The sequence below is a fragment of the Andrena cerasifolii genome, chromosome 5 (genome assembly GCF_050908995.1).
Source record: "Andrena cerasifolii isolate SP2316 chromosome 5, iyAndCera1_principal, whole genome shotgun sequence".
Lineage (NCBI taxonomy): Eukaryota > Metazoa > Arthropoda > Insecta > Hymenoptera > Andrenidae > Andrena > Andrena cerasifolii.
In genome coordinates, this window is record NC_135122.1 from 11,863,562 (window position 1) to 11,880,562 (window position 17,001).

General features: G+C 46.7%; 2 protein-coding genes across 19 annotated transcripts in view; both read left to right on the forward strand.

Moving 5' to 3' along the window:
• LOC143369254 (bromodomain adjacent to zinc finger domain protein 2B) overlaps positions 1-13,787 on the forward strand; it is a 144,096-nt gene extending 130,309 nt beyond the window's left edge. For 13 of the 18 annotated variants that reach the window (XM_076812962.1, XM_076812957.1, XM_076812964.1 and 10 more), the window contains 16 exons: positions 949-1,014; positions 1,662-1,706; positions 3,088-3,141; positions 4,048-4,246; positions 4,313-4,432; positions 4,500-5,073; positions 5,169-5,388; positions 5,517-6,264; positions 6,347-6,607; positions 6,677-7,175; positions 7,262-7,607; positions 8,414-8,535; positions 8,616-8,757; positions 8,879-9,009; positions 9,834-10,118; positions 10,372-13,787. In XM_076812962.1, the coding sequence (XP_076669077.1) occupies positions 949-1,014; positions 1,662-1,706; positions 3,088-3,141; positions 4,048-4,246; positions 4,313-4,432; positions 4,500-5,073; positions 5,169-5,388; positions 5,517-6,264; positions 6,347-6,607; positions 6,677-7,175; positions 7,262-7,607; positions 8,414-8,535; positions 8,616-8,757; positions 8,879-9,009; positions 9,834-10,118; positions 10,372-10,549 (3,990 nt within the window). In that variant the 3' untranslated portion in view covers positions 10,550-13,787. The remainder of the gene's footprint in view (positions 1-948; positions 1,015-1,661; positions 1,707-3,087; positions 3,142-4,047; positions 4,247-4,312; positions 4,433-4,499; positions 5,074-5,168; positions 5,389-5,516; positions 6,265-6,346; positions 6,608-6,676; positions 7,176-7,261; positions 7,608-8,413; positions 8,536-8,615; positions 8,758-8,878; positions 9,010-9,833; positions 10,119-10,371) is intronic. The other 5 variants (XM_076812970.1, XM_076812975.1, XM_076812969.1 and 2 more) reach the window with 3 other exon arrangements.
• Positions 13,788-13,924: 137 nt separating this feature from the next.
• Positions 13,925-16,986, forward strand: LOC143369257 (NAD kinase 2, mitochondrial). Its single transcript, XM_076812978.1, has 6 exons — positions 13,925-14,334; positions 15,085-15,382; positions 15,450-15,773; positions 15,859-15,940; positions 16,020-16,284; positions 16,368-16,986. Exons 1-6 carry the CDS (start codon positions 14,301-14,303, stop codon positions 16,598-16,600), a joined length of 1,236 nt encoding a protein of 411 aa, XP_076669093.1. The 5' UTR covers positions 13,925-14,300; the 3' UTR covers positions 16,601-16,986.
• Positions 16,987-17,001: the final 15 nt, after the last annotated feature.

Below are 17,001 nucleotides of genomic sequence, written 5' to 3' on the forward strand. Positions count from 1 at the left end.
CACCGAATTTATATTACCCATTAACAGGTTCCCCTCGTTGTCGAGAACTTTATCGATTCGCCAGCAAAGAGAGACTCGATTACAGCACCCGGCTCACCCTTTTCGCGGAAATCTTTTAACCACTCGCCTACGGGGAAAGATTCCACGGTGTGTTCTGTAGCCACGCGCTCTTGACTCTTGATTACTCCCTAATATTTTTTTTTCTCTCTGTTTTTGTTTCCTCGCGAACGTACACTCCCAACTTGCTCGGATCTTAATGCCCCGCCGATCCCGCGTGCGCCGTGACAAACCCGCGAGCGGCTTTCGATTACGTAAACGGTCCCCAGGTCGATTTGAAAAACAAGCGGCGGCCGTGGGTACGTGAAATTAGTTGTAGATATCCTAGAGTAGCGCTTCATCCCCGACACAGACTCCGCTACATAGTCGCTTGTGGCTTCTACACGTAGCCTTCGGATCGCGACGACACGAAGGAATTTTCCGATAAAGCCGAGTGCTAGAGACAAATCGGGATTACAGTGCCGAGGTACAGATTATAGATCACAGAGGCGAAAATTTCGCAACAGCCCCCCCCCCCACCAACCACGCGGGTGTGGAGATAAACGTCACAGAATCTTCCACGAACATATAATCTCTGTTTTTCATATTTTTTCCTTGACCGAATAGTCCAGATGACTTTAATGGCATACCTCGTGCTGATCGGGCGAAGAGGAAACGATACATCGCTGTATTATGGTAAACATCTGTTCATGGATTGGGACGGTGTTTATTTTATAGTACATTGATGTACGGCTTCGCTTTCGCTCAATTCGCGATGACAAAGATTGAAGAGGGTAGCATTCGTAGTATACCAGACGATTATTGATCGGGGGTGAAAGAAATCATTGCATAAGCTTGATCACTTGAAAATAATGGACGTATGCGAGTGACGTGTGTATGGCATGTGCGCAGGCCCGGAAAAAACGGCAGGAAGAGGTGGAGAAGATACGACTGGAAGAGCAACAACGGAAGCAACAGGTAATCATAAATTCGTTGTTACACGCATCCCGTGCCTTCTCCTCGCGATCATTTTTGCACGACCCTCCGTTTCGCATTCTTCGCCCCCTCCACGCCACCCCCCCCTCCCCCTCTTGAGGTAAAATAAAAATCGACAGGCGACCTTCGCGGCACATCCTCGTTAAACCGGCGATTGTTATTTAGCGACAAACCAACCCCGACTCGTTAGCTGATTCGCATTTTTCCTGGCCGGCATTAATCGCATCTCCGCGAGTTAATCCTTTTAAAAAGATACCCAGCTTCCGCCCGGCAGAGCATAATTTAATTCTCCGTCGGATTTGGATAGATTTTATAAATCCCGTTGATTCCATTTGCGCGACGTACGAACGCGATACTTTTCCCATTCGTTGCACTTCTGTTTAAGTGATTTGAAGAGGGGCGTAGCGAAGGTGCGGCAGGGGTGCGCGCTTACCCCCGTGCCCCTAACGGCACAGGAAAAAAAAAAGAATAAATTAATAGTAGCTTGTCCAAAATTAAGTGAAATTGAATTAAATTGCGAAGTAATTCCGAATTGCGGGAATGAAATCCTGGTTACGCCCCGGTAGCATAAACTTTACGAGTCGCTTGCTGTTGGCAATCTTCTAACCTGTGCTTTTCTGATTCCCCAGGAGCGGGAGCTGAAGCGGCAGCAGGCGGTGATGCTGAAAGAACAGGTGAGTCCAGCCATAGATCGTGGATCCTTTCGGATCGTGTCGTTGCTGTAGACTAGATAATGTGTGCGTGTGTGCGTTACTCGTAGAAATTAGCTTTCGTTCTCATTATCTCCATCGCTTCCGTTCATTGGTTCTCGTACTAATCTACGCGGATGTATTTCGCGAAATATACGCAGCCGATTACTTTTCATCTCTCTTATCGACAGAAGTCGCTGCATTCATTATTTTTTTTTTTTTTCTACGAACGATCATCAACTGTTCATTAACCGTTCTCGGTGCTGTTCTCTTTGTTTAATGTACATTCACGGAATCGCGTTATACGATCACATATTGCGAAATCAGAGCTGTAACGACGGTGAGGAGATCATGACTATCGCCTATCGATTACATTCGATTTATAAAACTCTCTCTTCTCATCTGTCTCTCATAGTTACTTCTTACTTTTCGAGTTGATTTAAACGTACCTGCTCTGTGGGCCATTTGTTACACGTCTGCTGCCCGTTTAGTTGTACACCGTGGCTCCTGCTCGATCACAATCAGGGGCGGATTTGTGTATAGGCTAGGTAGGCTGCAGCCTAGGGCGGCAAATTCTGAAAGAAATTGAGAAGTATGCTGTAAAAACAATTCACTTCTTTTTCATATAGCGCAGTGATTTCCAACCGGTGGGTCGCGAAGTGTTTTCTGGGGGGTCACCACGGTTTTGGGTTTTTTTTTTCAAATATTGTTAAGTTAGAATTATATTCTGAAAGACCTAATTTTAATGTATTTACTTTGGCTTATTCAATTTACCTTGCCTTACTTGAATACTGGGGATCGCCATTAAAAAAGGTTGGGAAACACTGACACGACTTGCCACATTGAATTAACTTCGAAATCGTCTCGACCCTTTTGAATTAAACTATTTCACGCTATTTCGCGGGAAGGGCGGCAGACACTTGTTAAGCCTAGAGGCGTCAGATCTACAAATCCACCCTTGATTACGATCGTAGCATTCCGTAATTACTGTTTTGCATTCGTTGGACGATAGTGACTCGTGCTGTTCTCCTGAGATACGAGTCCTCCTATCGAGGTAGTAACACCGACACGGCAATAGATACTTCCTCGAATTGCTATCGCCGCGAAATTTCACTTGCCGTAAAAGACGCGAATTCGCCTATCCTTTCTTGCCTGCTCGGAAGTTGCAGTCGAAAGGGGGTAGAGTCGGGGAAACTGGAAATAGTCAGATTCGCCCGTGAGTTCTGGCATCCTCGTGGCGCTCGGTACGGCCGCGACACGGCTCGGGATACTCGGCCGCGTAAAAAGAGAGCGAGGAGTACTGTTAGCCTGAGAGCGTAGGGGTAGTTTGAGCACTGGTGGACTGTGGATGTGTTTTGTGCCGCAGATGTACATGCAGGAGCTCACCAAGCAGCGCGAGATGCTCTACACCGTCGAGCTGGTATGTCTCATACCCAATCTAGTTTAATAAATAACACGATCCCGCACTAAACATACCGAGTCGAATCTCACCGACTTTAAACTCGTTGCCGGTCGCCGGCGATCGATCAGAGTCAGCTGGCCGTCGATCGATTAAATCTTAATCCATAAAGATCGTGCCGCGGGGATCACTCGCTCGTCGTGTCTAAATGGTCGCAAATCAGTTGCCTTACAATCGCAAGCCGAACTCGAAGGTTTGATCCGTCGACAGCCTGTTGAACGATCGGCAGCGACAGGGTGGATCGGACAGCAGAGTTCAAAGTTACCACGCTCAGCTGTGAGTTGCTATTCGCACTCATTCTCAGATCCGTCGATCTCTCGCCGAAGATCCGATCCTCGGCGAGCGACCGACCAAACGATCGCGATTAACATCCGCCTTCCAAGAGATCCACGTTCACTAACCAGTCCCGCGGCGACAATGTGATAATGTGACACGTCCGCGATCAGTCATTCGCATAGCAGGCGCTTACTTTCGCTTCGATCACTTCGATAGAGAGCTTAACCAGTGCACGGGATAGAAGCATCCCCCGCGATAGCTGCCGGACGAAAGCACTCGGTCCCGGAGACCTGACGGGCCGTACGGGGGGGAACGGAGCGTGGTTGGGGTAACAGTTGCACGATGTTCCGAGTCAGAGGGGATCCGTCACCGAGCAGAACCTTTTACGATGCATCCGTGTACGCACCACTGTCATGCGTAGCTTCTATGAAACAGTATATTTGGGACGGTTGTAGAAGTTTGTCGTAGTCCGTGCGTGCCAAAGTTGTGCTTTTCACCAACGAAACTTACGTGATCTTCCTCTCTTGCATGAAACCTCCAACCCCTTTTCGTTGCGTCGTTTCGTTGAATCTTCTGGTTGGGCACTCCTAGGAGAGGGAGCGAAGGAGGCAGCACATGGCGTTGGTGCGGGCGCTGGAGAATCGTCGAAAAATGGAGGAAAGGGAGAAGAAGCGACTGGAGGCCAGGGCCGAGAGGATAGCGACGAAAGAGAAGCGCGCTGAGCAGAGGAAGATGGAGATGGAGTTGATAGAACAGATCAGGAAGCCCGTGGAGGACATGGAGCTGACAGGTATGCCTCGAGGAATCTCTACCCGAACCCGGAGGACCTCTACGATTCGTCGTTGCTCGATTTCAGATCACAGACCACTGCCAGAACTGAAACGAATACCTGGACTGAAGCTGTCCGGGCAGGCGTTCTCGGACATCGTCATGGTGTTCGAGTTCCTGCATAATTTCGGCGAGACTTTAGGCTTTGGTGAGTCCGAACGACTGAATTATCGTTCGTTTGATAGATCCACTAATCGTCGATTTGCTCGCCACAGACATGGAGTCCCTGCCGAGTCTAAAGAGTCTCCAGCTGGCGTTGCTCAACGACGAGGAGGCCGAGGAGGAGTTGCTGTCGGTGATGACGCACCTGCTTGTGTGCGCCATCGAGGACCCGGGGATCCCTCAGCCAGCGAGGCACACCACGGGGCTCGGGCAGAGTCTGCGGCAAGCTGACATCACGCACGCGAACATCAGCGAGGTGCTGCGGATCTACCTTTACGCTAACGCGACCGGGGAGGTGAAAGCCCTGACCGGCGTCTGCCTCGAGCGCGAGCGCGACAAGAAGTTCGCCGATCACCACCAGAACGGTGGCGATTACGCGTCCACCTGCTCGGGGAAGAATGCCCAGTTCTACGAGCACCTGCACAACAACGAGACGTGGAGGATGTCCGAGAGGCTGAGGGACAAGCCGTTCCTGGCGCTCAACCCGACGCACAAGGCGCAGATGCTGGCGTTCCTCTGCAACGAGCTGCTGCAGAACAAGGCTGTGATCAGGCAGATTGAGGGTAGCTTGGAGACGGTGGCGCAGCTCAGGAAGGAGAGATTCGTGCTGGATACTAAGATCAGGAAGTGAGTGACTGTTTCTATATTCCCGGATTGTTAGCGCAGATTATTTTTCAAGGATTGTTCCGCTGATGTCTGACGGCGTTGCTCCGTGTTTACAGACTCAGGCAATTGCACAGTCGAAAGGTTCGAATGGAAGCGGTCGGGGTGATCGTGAACAAGACTGGTGACACCATCACTATAGAGAAGAAGGAGGTCGACGAGGAAGGCAACACCACATCGACGGCGGTGGGAATGACACCCACGCCCGATGAAATTCATCACGAGGACGAAGTCGAGGATATGTCCGAGAACGAGAGCGAGGGAACGCAGCCTGAAGAGGTATGGTCGTTCTACGTTGCGCAGTAGTGGTCGGAAGAAAGTCTGAGATTCGTTCGCCTTTTAAACTTTCCCGCGACCATTGCCAAATTGCAATTCCTTTTCATTACCGATGATTAATTGTAATTTAGGAGGAGGACAAGAATTTGTCCGGCGAAGAGCTCGGCAAGAAACTGGACAAGCTGCTGAAGCAATCGGAGGAGCAGCTTCAGAAGCTGAACAGTTCGTCGAAGCAGCTGCGGGCACACATATTCGGCCAAGACAGGTACTGGAGACGGTACTGGGAGCTGGCATGTGCTGGTGGCATCTTCGTCGAGGCTATGGAGAGCGCCGAACCGGAGATCCTGGAGCTGCAAGCTGAATTAGATGAAAAGTACAAAGATATGCCTGTGGAGGAGACGCCCGAGGCGAAGCAAGAGGACACAGCGGCGGAGAACGGAGAGAACGAGGCTCCCAACGACGCGAAGGACGAGAAGTTCAACTCGAGCGAGCAGGAGGAGGATATGAAGCCACTGGTGGATAATGCAAAGTCTGAGATCGAGGAGGTTAGCTGCAAAAAAGAACCCGTGCAGAACTGTGGCCTGGAGAATTCGACGGACATAAAAGAGGAGAAGAAGAACGACGTGGACGGCACGATGACTGACGCGAAGACCAACGTCACGTCCGAGGAGATCAAGCAAGAAACAGAGGTGATCAGCATGGACGTGGACATGAAACTTGAAGAAACGAAGAAAGAGGGCGAGGACACGGACGAGGATATGAAGCCAGCGGTGAAAATGATGGAGGATAAGATTGTGGAGACTATTCCAAACGGTGACAAATTCAATCATGTCAACAATCTTCACAACGGCAAAGAGTTAAACGGCACGTTCATCTCCCGTAAGATTCTCTGCGTTTATGATATTGACGCAACACCTTGAAGGTTTGTCAGTAGCGTTACTTATACCGACAACATTTGCAGATAACAGCAACGAGTTCAACTGGTTTTCGATTCTACCACGCGAGACCTGTGACACCTCAGGGCCGAGCACCAAGCAGATTTTCGGGATAGCTGAACCGACCGAGTTGAGAATACCGATATTCCCTCCTCCAGCTAGCCCGAACTACGACAGGTGTGACAGTCCGGCGCCTCTCATCTTGACTCAAGACGAAGCTGTACAGCTCGAGTACTTGAAAGTGCACGGCTTGCCGCCACCTGGCGAAGCGAAACCGGTGCCAAAAGGTAGGTTCGATGGGAGCTTGCTTATTCAGTATTGAATTCTTGCTAACCCATTCCATTGCCGACTTTTAGATCTACGATACGGTTGGTGGAGAATAACGGACGTCGACACGTTTCAAGAACTCCTAGAGCACCTACATTCGCGCGGCGTTCGCGAGAAAGAACTGAAACGTACGACGTGGGCGACGATGGAGTCGTTCCTAGCAGTCACGGGTAGAATCAACGTCGACCCAGGCAATGTTACAGCGACCGAGCTGCAAGCGACCCCCGACGAACCGGACACACCGATCCCAAGGCCGGATAACCCGGAAGACTGGAGCGAGCAAGTGGCGCTGCGCGTGGACGCGCAGCTCTTGGAGCAGGTCGAGGCTCTCGAGGACAAAGTAGCCAATGCCAGCATGCAGGTCAAAGGCTGGAAGCTGCCTCCGCGGGCGGGTACCGAGGAGGCCGAGGAAATTGAGAAGTTGAACGAAATGGAGAAGATCAGTGCTGTTGAACAGGCACGACAGAGGCTACTGTCTTTGGAAGCTGCTATTGAAAGGAGATACTTGAAGCCACCGCTTGGAGTTTGGTAAGGCTGCTCGTGGAGTGTTTAGTGGTGGAGAAGGTGGTATTAGAAGATGTAGCGTGATTTTACTCGTGCCTCTTATATCGTAGTACTGGGGATCCAAATTTGGCAGCCTTGAAGGCAGAACAAGCGGCAGCTGCGAACGCCAGTTCGAATAATTCGGATCAGAGCAATCAGACGCCGGTACCTCAAGAGGAAACGACCCCAAGGGGGCTGAACAACTGGCGCGAAGCGACAGCTCGAGCGCACACGTCCGCTCAGCTCGCCATGGCGCTTTACATGTTGGAGGCCAGCATCGCTTGGGACAAGAGCATCATGAAGGCTGTGAGTCTAACACCAGCTAGAAACTCGGTCTGCGTCAAGCTACGAAACCGCTGCGTCTCACTCAAAGCTACCAATCAGTACAATCAGCTATTGACTACTTCTCAGGCCTCTGTGGGTATTCGCACTAACTTACTAACCGAATTATCCTTCAAATCCTGCGTAAACTGTCGCCCATCCCGCACAGTGAACCAAAGAGAGCATATCGATTTAAACGGCAGTTGACAAGGAACTTGCGAATGATTAAACGAAATGCTCTTCGCGTGGCACTTTCCATAACGTACTACTAATAAATCCAATATCGTGAAAAGTATTCGTGAAAGCGATTCGAGACCTTCGTGGGTGCGAATAATGCGGCAGTTTTATCTATTACGAGATAAGAGAGTGTTCATAGGAAGTTGAAAGAAAGTGTATTTTTAAATAGAGTGTCTCGATGCGTCTAATGGTGGTTAGAGTCTAACGTAACGGTAGCATGCAAAAGAATTATGCCGCTTATCGTTTTAATAATAGTTTCCTTTGCTTCGTATTTTTCCGTTTCGTAGAGTTTCTGCTTCCACGTTTATTTATCATAACTGCTCTTTACATTATGCGCCTTGTTACGAGCAGAATACACATCTTGCTGCTCGAAAGCTACTTTGAACGAATTTTCATTTATCCGATCCAACTTTGATGCACCAAGGATTTGGTGGAATTCAGATTGAACCGTTTTACGTTAGTTCCGTTGATCCAGCTTGTCCCATTTCTTTATGTTTCATTCATTGAATAACGTACGTTTTTTGCACTGTAACATTTCTTGCATCGATGTGGTCTTTAGTTTCAAGCGCTTGACTAATAACGCTGGAATAATAAAACATCTTTTGGTTCAGTACGAACGGCTTGCACATTCAGCCTTTAAATCCGAGAGTGTCTTTTTGTTACAGAATTGTCAGTTTTGTCACAGCGGAGATAACGAGGACAAATTGCTACTGTGTGATGGCTGTGACCGCGGCTACCATACTTATTGTTTCCGTCCAAAAATGGAAAACATTCCTGATGGTGATTGGTGAGCAGCTCTGTCCTAGACGCCCGATTTACCCCGGCGATATCACGCGCGAGCGAAAATTTATCGATCTCTCTCCTTAGGTATTGTCACGAATGCATGAACAAAGCAACAGGTGAACGAAATTGTCTGGTATGCGGGAAGAGAGTTGGTAAAAACTTAGTGCTATGCGAACTCTGTCCACGGGCTTATCATACCGACTGCCACAATCCTGTCATGCCAAAAGTGAGTTACCGCGGCATTGGTGTTAGCTATCCGCGCGTCAGCCCCCAATTGATCCATTTCAACCGAAACGCGATCGCCTCTCCCCGATCCTTTCATTTATTTACATGCATCGTGCTTTCAGATGCCAAGGGGGAAATGGTATTGTTCTAATTGCCACAGTAAACAACCAAAGAAGAGAAATAGTAGTCGAAGGAGTCATACCAAAGGGGGCGGGACCAGAGAAAGTGAAAGTTCTGATCATCCACCAGCTAGGTGATTACGTTAAAACCAAACCAAAACATTGTCGACTCGCTGGCTTAACAACGTTTCATACGATGTACAAGTAGAGACAAAATGCTGTCAAGCTAAGCCAATAATGTTCAGCGAACCGGAAGCGATGAACAAGTATTTCGAATCGAATAAGAACAAAAAAAAACCGCTTTAGAACGAATGAACATACGCTGCTCTCTCATGCGATTTATACCGACTATCTATCCTCGGCCCGTGTCATACACACTCGTCGAGAAATTATTGTTCTATGGAAGTATTCCACTTTATACAGGGTGTTCCACGATAGGTTAGCTCTATGATAAACGCTTCCACGTAAAAAGCAGATCGTCGAGAAAATAGGTCTTTCCTCGCTCGAAGCGATCTTCCAATGCCCTGTGAATAATAATGTCTTGCCGGTTCCCTTCGTCGGTACACCCTGTAAGTCGCCATGGCGTGTTAACTTAACGATCATCGACTATGGGATGGGTATATTCTTAGAGAATTCGTCGTAAATGTAGAGCTGCTAATAAATAAATAGAAATAATAATAAAGAAACGAAAAAAAATGGTCGAAAAGGGCGAGAGAGAATAATTAAAAAAAAAATAAAAACAACCAGTGGCGAGACAAAACGGAAGACGCAAGGAGTCAGAAAGACGAAATGTTCCATCGAGAGCGACGTTAACCGTCTCAAGCAGAAAACTATAAAAATATACACGCTCGAGTGTTATGCGTTCGTCCAGAAGCTTTTATGACCGGAAAATCCATCCGCCTGCAAAAGGGAAGGCTAATCGTGCAAATAATTCTCTCTCTGTTGTTTTGCGTCGCAGTCCAACGCCGTCAACGGCATCGAACACGCACGTCGAGGACGTCAGTTCGTCGGAACCGGCGACTCCTACCGCCTCGCCACGGAAGGAGGGGAACAATAGGACGCTGACGAAGAAACAGCAACGAGAGCTGGCCCCTTGTAAGGTGCTACTCGAACAGTTGGAGCAACAGGACGAAGCCTGGCCGTTCCTCTTGCCGGTGAACACCAAACAGTTCCCGACCTACAAGAAAATCATTAAAACGCCCATGGATCTCAGTACGATCAAGAAGAAATTGCAGGACTCCGTGTAAGTTGCACGCGTCACAACGATTAACTAGTTCTACTACTAACGTTTTTACTAAAGGTTCATTTAGAGAAAAACAAACATATATATATATACACACAAATTTAAGATCTATGCAAGCTGTCTCCCCCCCTATCATCTCTATCTCTCTCACTCTCTCTCTCTCTCTCTCTTTAACTTCGATCGACCAAATAATCGGACACAAAGAGAGCTCGGTTTCGAACATATTCCCAACGAGTGCTTCTCGATGATACAGGTACAAGTCTCGCGATGAGTTTTGCGCCGATGTCAGACAGATGTTCATCAACTGCGAGGTATTCAACGAGGACGACAGTCCCGTGGGCAAGGCGGGACACGGGATGCGCAGTTTCTTCGAAATGCGCTGGACCGAGATCACAGGCACGCCACCCCCTCACCCCCAAACGCATAGCTGAGGATCGGTACGATCCCGCAACACCTGCAACAGTTTTGCCCACTTTTACTACTAGAGGATAGCGCGCCTCGGCGAATATCGCGCCCGGGAGTCGTCGAAGAGAGACTAAAGGCGAGATAAAATTCTACCCTCTCCGTTTCCGTGCACGTCGGCCTCGTTCTAGCGGTCGAAGTGGCTCAAGTCGCCTCTCCTAACTTCTTAAAAAGAAAAGAAAAAAAAAACACAAAAAAAAAACACGTTCGTCGCCGTGAACGACGCTCGCGCGGGCGCTTCTCGCATTCTGGCGCAGACACAAGTACGCATACTTTTTAAATACTCGGAAGTAATCGCACGGTCGGCGGGAAACGTTTTCCCGAGCGGCTCGTACTTCTCCTTTCCGTAGCATCGGCGATCATGTAGCGCTATGGTAAAAGAAATTCTCGTTCGTTGGGGATGGTTGGTGCCGGACGATGGTCCAACTCTAATTTAACGAGTCTTTGTCGACGATTGTAAGTAGGAGAAGGGTAATCGAGAAGCCTCATCCAGGAGAGGAAGCCAACGGATGAGACTTTCATCGCGTAGATTATGTTTTGTCATTCGTTTTGGGACCTTGAAGGTGGAGGATCCGCGTCTAACACCGTCTGCGAGGGCTCCGATCGATACACGAATAGGGACGAGACACGATGGTCACTGTACTTACAGAGTTAACGAGTAAAAACTTCTTTGCCTAAGCGAACAGGACTGTAATTTGCGATTGTATTATACGGGCTTAGGGCCGAGCTGTCGGCAGAAGAAATATTTTGCAAAGTAATGAATGTGAAAAAGAGAAGAGGTATATATATATATGTAAATATAATTGTATAAATATGAATATAGTGTATATGTGTACTGCATATAGATAGTCAACGTGACACACGACAGACACGCAACACTCACACCTAACACCTTTTGCCCGCGAAAGACGTCAGCACGATTTAAGGGTAACATTTGCTGCGGAGCAAGAATACGACAGTATATGACGTACCAAGTCAATCTTCCAATTAAGGACGGAGTTAAATGCCATTCCACGGATTCTTCACCCCTACCCATTTATTTTCAACTCGTTCCCTTGCTCGGTAACTGGAATCATGAATGGAAACGATGCTCATCGATGGGCAGGCCAGACTGCAACAGAACAGATGAAACACCCGTGACAACTCGACGTACATTCTTACAAAAGGAACGATCCATCGCTGAAGTCTCTGTAATTCTTTGTTGAAACGTGTTCGGCGTAACCACATCATGCAATAACTATTGCGTGTACATTTTAAGATCATTGAAAATGGTTTGTTTTACTCACTGCCAGAACGAACTTCCTAGTAATCGATATGCAACTACAAATGCAACCAAATAAGCCGTAGCTTAACACTCACTCGATGTATGAGCAAGCGATTATAAGCATTCTCTATATATTTTTTTATCCCTCCATGACTGTATAATACTTTAAACTTCTGATTCGACTGTTAGACACGCCTCGCATTGGAACACGATATCATATTTGTAAGCAATACCGATGAAATTTAATAGACCGTAACGATTGCGCACATCGAATGGCAGCTGCATTTTCTTTTAAACAAAGAATTACGAGTTTTAAAGGCAAAAGACGAGGGCAGAGATTTTTTATTTATCATCGGTGACGCGTAGCGTCCACCGCGATGCGCAAGCATTAACGAATTTTTATCCGCGTCGAGTTTCCAGGCCCCTCTAGAACCTCGTTATTATTACTGATTCTTCGCGTAGCGCGGGAGTTTTTTAAGCGATGCCCGACTTTTCGATTAGGAATAGGCGAATTGTGTAATATCCTCGCGCTGTGTAGCCGAGAGGTGGCGAACGAGCGGGCACGATGTTTAAACAGGATATTACATTATCGCGCGTCAGGGCGTTTGTAAGTGCATGCTTACATTAATGGCTGACGGTGTCGGTAGCAATTTCATGGGATATATAGCGGATAATGGGCAAGAGACCGCGGTACCTTGTACGTAAGTGTGACCATCGCGCGACGGCAAACGATTCAACGGTGAGAGAACGTTAACGATAACTTGTTTTTTTTATGTAATTGATGTACATTATTGCTCGTAATAGCGGATAGTTGTGTAATAACGAAGATTAAACGCGGAGGAAACGGAGCGAGAGGAAGTGGTTCGGCCGTAGTGATTGTGCTAAACATTCGTAGTATATAAAAGTATTAGCTAGATTATAAAAGAAATGCCGCGTGAAACGACTACGAGAGTTGAAATGAAGATGAAAGATTATTAAAAGTATGTGCAGGGTGCGGCTGGGCATGCGAAAGGATGCAGCTGTTGCCCCGACGTGATCCAAGAACGATCGAAACGGCGAGATCGTAAACGAGTAAAACGCGCGTTCTCCTCGCTAGGTGATTTACGCTTGTTCATTTCGCGGACATGCAACGAGTGCACGAGGTGGTTTATATGGTTCTCCTACCCCGCCCTCTCCCCCCCCCCCTCCGATTATACGTTTCCGCGAGTCAACGATAATTTTCCAATTTTTCGAGACAATCGTGTTTTTTTATTTAGTAATGACACGAGTGAACGTGGAGCCCACGTAGCTTGATCCGCGAGAGCGCAATATCGGGGCATTTCGCGATCTCGTCGGATCTTCTTGAGATGCACGTCGGCGAAACGAGAGTACGCGTGTTAAGATGCGTATCCCGTCACTTAATGCACCGCCTTGCACCCTCGTATATTATAGCCGAATGCATTAGAACATCTCATACATTCAGACACACCAGCCACCCACCCCACCACCACGAACAACACGAGAACAAATAATTTTTTAAGATTCAATTATTATTTAAATAGTACAGTTACATTGTTAGTACGAATAACGACGCTTTTTATACGAAATTTAGTTTTTAACGTCGATCTTATGATATATTATATGGTATAATGATAATGACAATGGTAATAACAATAACGATAAATGATGATATCGATAATGGAACGGATAAAAAAAACGAGAAACGAGGAAATTATATGCGCGTACGAGAGAAACTGAGCGTGCGGGAGAGCGAAAGAGAGCGAGAGAGTGTGAGTGAAACAGAGAGAACGGGAGAAAGTTCACAGAGAGCGTGTGTTTAAGCTAGATTGATTGTCTATAGTATAAACGAAGGCGTACGTTAGGTAGCCTCGATGCTATTTAAACAGACTTAATTAATGTATTGCAAATGAATTAATAAAGTGTAAGCGAAGCGTGTATCTGTACAGTGAAATCTTTTTCTCTCAGTTATTTGGATCGCTCGAATTCAGTAACTAGACGCGTTTACAAGCTCTCCTTTCTTTGTAACCGGTTCATGCATGCGAAAGCAGCTATGTGATTCTGTGTTCATTTCTATTCCTTTATTCTGCAAGCTTTGCAAGTGTTTTATTTTATATTTTTTTCAGTATGTTTCTATCCACACCGAATTCTAAGACGATTTCCACGTGAGATTACTCTTCTGCCGGCGGAAACAATAATTGCGCGCATTCAAATTTTCCGCGTCCGCCATACTGTCGCCATTTCTACTATCTCACTCGATAATTTATCTCTCTGTTACGCTTCGGTCATGAACGTGCTCGCACCGCGCGATTGTGTGCGGCTCGCATGTGATTTTAGATATATACCTACTGTTCACGCCGGCACAGAGGTTAGAAACCGATTAAACCGTCCTGAAATGTTCCTTCTGCTGGATTGCTGTTCGCACGCGACCCGCACGTAAACATTTCCAGCAGCATGCGATGACGGCGCTCGGCCATCTTCGTCGATCTGCCAGTAAGTGGAATTTTGATCGTTGTGCTTGATTTGCCTGGCGACGTGCACGTAACGTCAAGCTGCAATCAGCTGCAATGGAAACTCGCTCGCAAAACACACGACTCGTGCCAATAATCTCGGCGTGTACTTCCGGTCGAACATTAGCTAATTAACCGTGTATATAACTCGATTATGGATGATTCATCAATAAATAGGTATCTTACACTTTGAGCGACAGAATTGAATAATTGCGTCTACCTAGTTTATGAAGGCGTTGTAATCGAGAAAGGAACCGATTGGTTGCGAGTTCAAAATGTTCGTGCAAACGATAGATCGCAAAACGATGCGAAGCTTAAGAAGCATTAAGTCGCGATTGATATCCCGTGGAATGTTATCGGTTCCCAACGATCTTCTACTTAGAGATGTATTAATAACAATGTAATATGTAATATTGTGTATCGAAACCGGTTGACCTTGCGCTAGATTCCTTTTTGTACAAAACTATGAATGCAGTCCACAGAACGGACGTCGCTCGAGCGAGTAGAATTAATGAAAACAACGACATTGTTTGAAGATAATTGTTGTTTCCTTGATAATTGTAAACGAACTTTTTTTTTTTAAATAAAGAGGTTCACGAATATCGACTTCACACCTGTAACTTCGGAGATTCCCCCTCCATTTTCTCCTTGGCAATCGTTCGATACGAAAGCTCCGAGAACTGATCTCTTAATATAAATGAAGCTTTCCTAAATCTGCATTGCATAATTTCAGGAAGTTTGCAATTCTTGCAACCGTGCAGCTACAATGTACGCACCAGCCTTCGACTGTTCCTACGAGAGGAGTCGAGCTTCGTACCGAAGCGCGTGCTCATTGTGGCCAAGTTGTCGCGATACTATTTCGAACAATTGCGGGAACCAGAACTGACCGAGTCCCAATTAAGGGCCAAGTTGCTGGAGAGAGGTTCCGATTACGAGGGGATGCTGGCTGGTCACATAGCGACTAGGAACGTTGAGCGCCAAGTGACCGAGGTCTTGAGAAAGATGAACATAGAATACAGGATAATAAACAGGTAAATATGACGCGATGCCAAGCATTATACACTATTGCATTACATGGTTTTGATGCACGTGTTACAGACAAAATCTGGACCAACCGAATTTCGATTGGGCCGATTTGGTTTTACCGATTGGTGGCGACGGCACGTTCCTATTGGCTTCAAATTTAATATTCGATAACAGAAAGCCGATAATGGGTATTAACTCTCACCCCGAAAAATCCGAGGGATTTCTAATGCTGCCGCCGAAATACACGAGCATGATACCGGAGGTTTTCGAAATGTTAAAAGCGGGCGATTATCGCGTGGTACTAAGAACAAGAATTCGAACGACATTAAAAGGAGACACTATCTGGGATGCCCCTTTTCACACGCACGAGAAAGGTCGCGTCGCGGGCGGTGAAAAGTAATGAAATTGAATAGATTTCTGTTCACGTACCTTGGATCAGCAGAACACTTCGCGCACTAAAACAACGGCTTGTTTATTTCAGATTCTACACGCAGTGCGTGGAAGGACAGGCGACCAGTAATTTACCAAAAGAGAGACGTCTACCGTGGTTAGCATTAAACGAAGTAAGCCCAGTTCTGCTTCGATACTAGTATTCTATGAATCATTAAATGTTAATAGAATTCAGTGGTTCCTCGCAATCAGGTTTTCTTGGCGGAGTCGTTGTCGGCTAGGACAAGCACGTTGCTCGTAAATATAGACGACCTGGAGAAGTATCACTTGGTGAAAAGTTCCGGGGTGTGCGTTTGCACGGGAACGGGATCAACTTCTTGGTACAAATCAATAACTAGTGTTAATACCGAGATAGTACAGAAGATATTGAGTCTTGTAGATGATAAGCGAAAATTTAGCGACCAAGAAATCGAGAGAATTTGCTCCGTTTTTAACAACAGTTTGCTTTTCGATGCCGGTAGGTGTACCGTGCGAATAGTCGTAATAGTCATAGTACATACAGTCTCGAAGTAGATACTAATCGCTTATCCTATATTTCAGAGGAGTTGAAGCTGCGTTATGTGATAAGGGACATGATAATGACTGACGTTTGGCCTGTGGCAAAAACTCTGCCGCCTTATGGATCTTGTCTCAAGTTCACAGCAAGATCACAGTGTTTCGATGCTGGCTTAGTTCTCGACGGGGGCATAGCGGTGCCTTTTAACTTCGGGACTACAGCGGTGATGGAAGTACATCCCGAAGACTCCCTGCGAACTTTAGACCTTCCAGATTAAGGGACGCTTACCCCTGCCAAAAACGAATCTGATTTAGGCTAAACTGTTAATGAGTAATTAATTACACGTAGATAGCAACAATAATACGTTCCGTAGAACAGTGCGTAAGAACGAACGAAAAGAAAAGCATGGAACAGTACTTTTGCATTTTATAATTCTCTAATGATTTCGAATAGACGGATGGGCATTTTATACAAAAAAAGACCGTTAGAGACTTACCCAAAGTCTATGCATAATAGAAACGAGACACGACACCACGTATGTGGCCTGAAATGTACTGCACGTTAAACTTAAATAGGTGGACAGTAAACGAGTGAATGTGACGACTGTATATAATATAAATTGTATTTTATGAAAGCGTGTTTCACTGGAATAAAGAAACGATGGCTATATGGATTTCA

Excerpts from the sequence above, each read along its gene's own strand:
- LOC143369257 (XM_076812978.1), top strand. The coding sequence starts at position 14,301 with ATGACGGCGCTCGGCCATCTTCGTCGATCTGCCA. Across the intron at positions 14,335-15,084 it reads CCATCTTCGTCGATCTGCCA|GAAGTTTGCAATTCTTGCAA; the intron begins GTAAGTGGAATT and ends GCATAATTTCAG. Across the intron at positions 15,774-15,858 it reads CGCGTCGCGGGCGGTGAAAA|ATTCTACACGCAGTGCGTGG; the intron begins GTAATGAAATTG and ends TGTTTATTTCAG.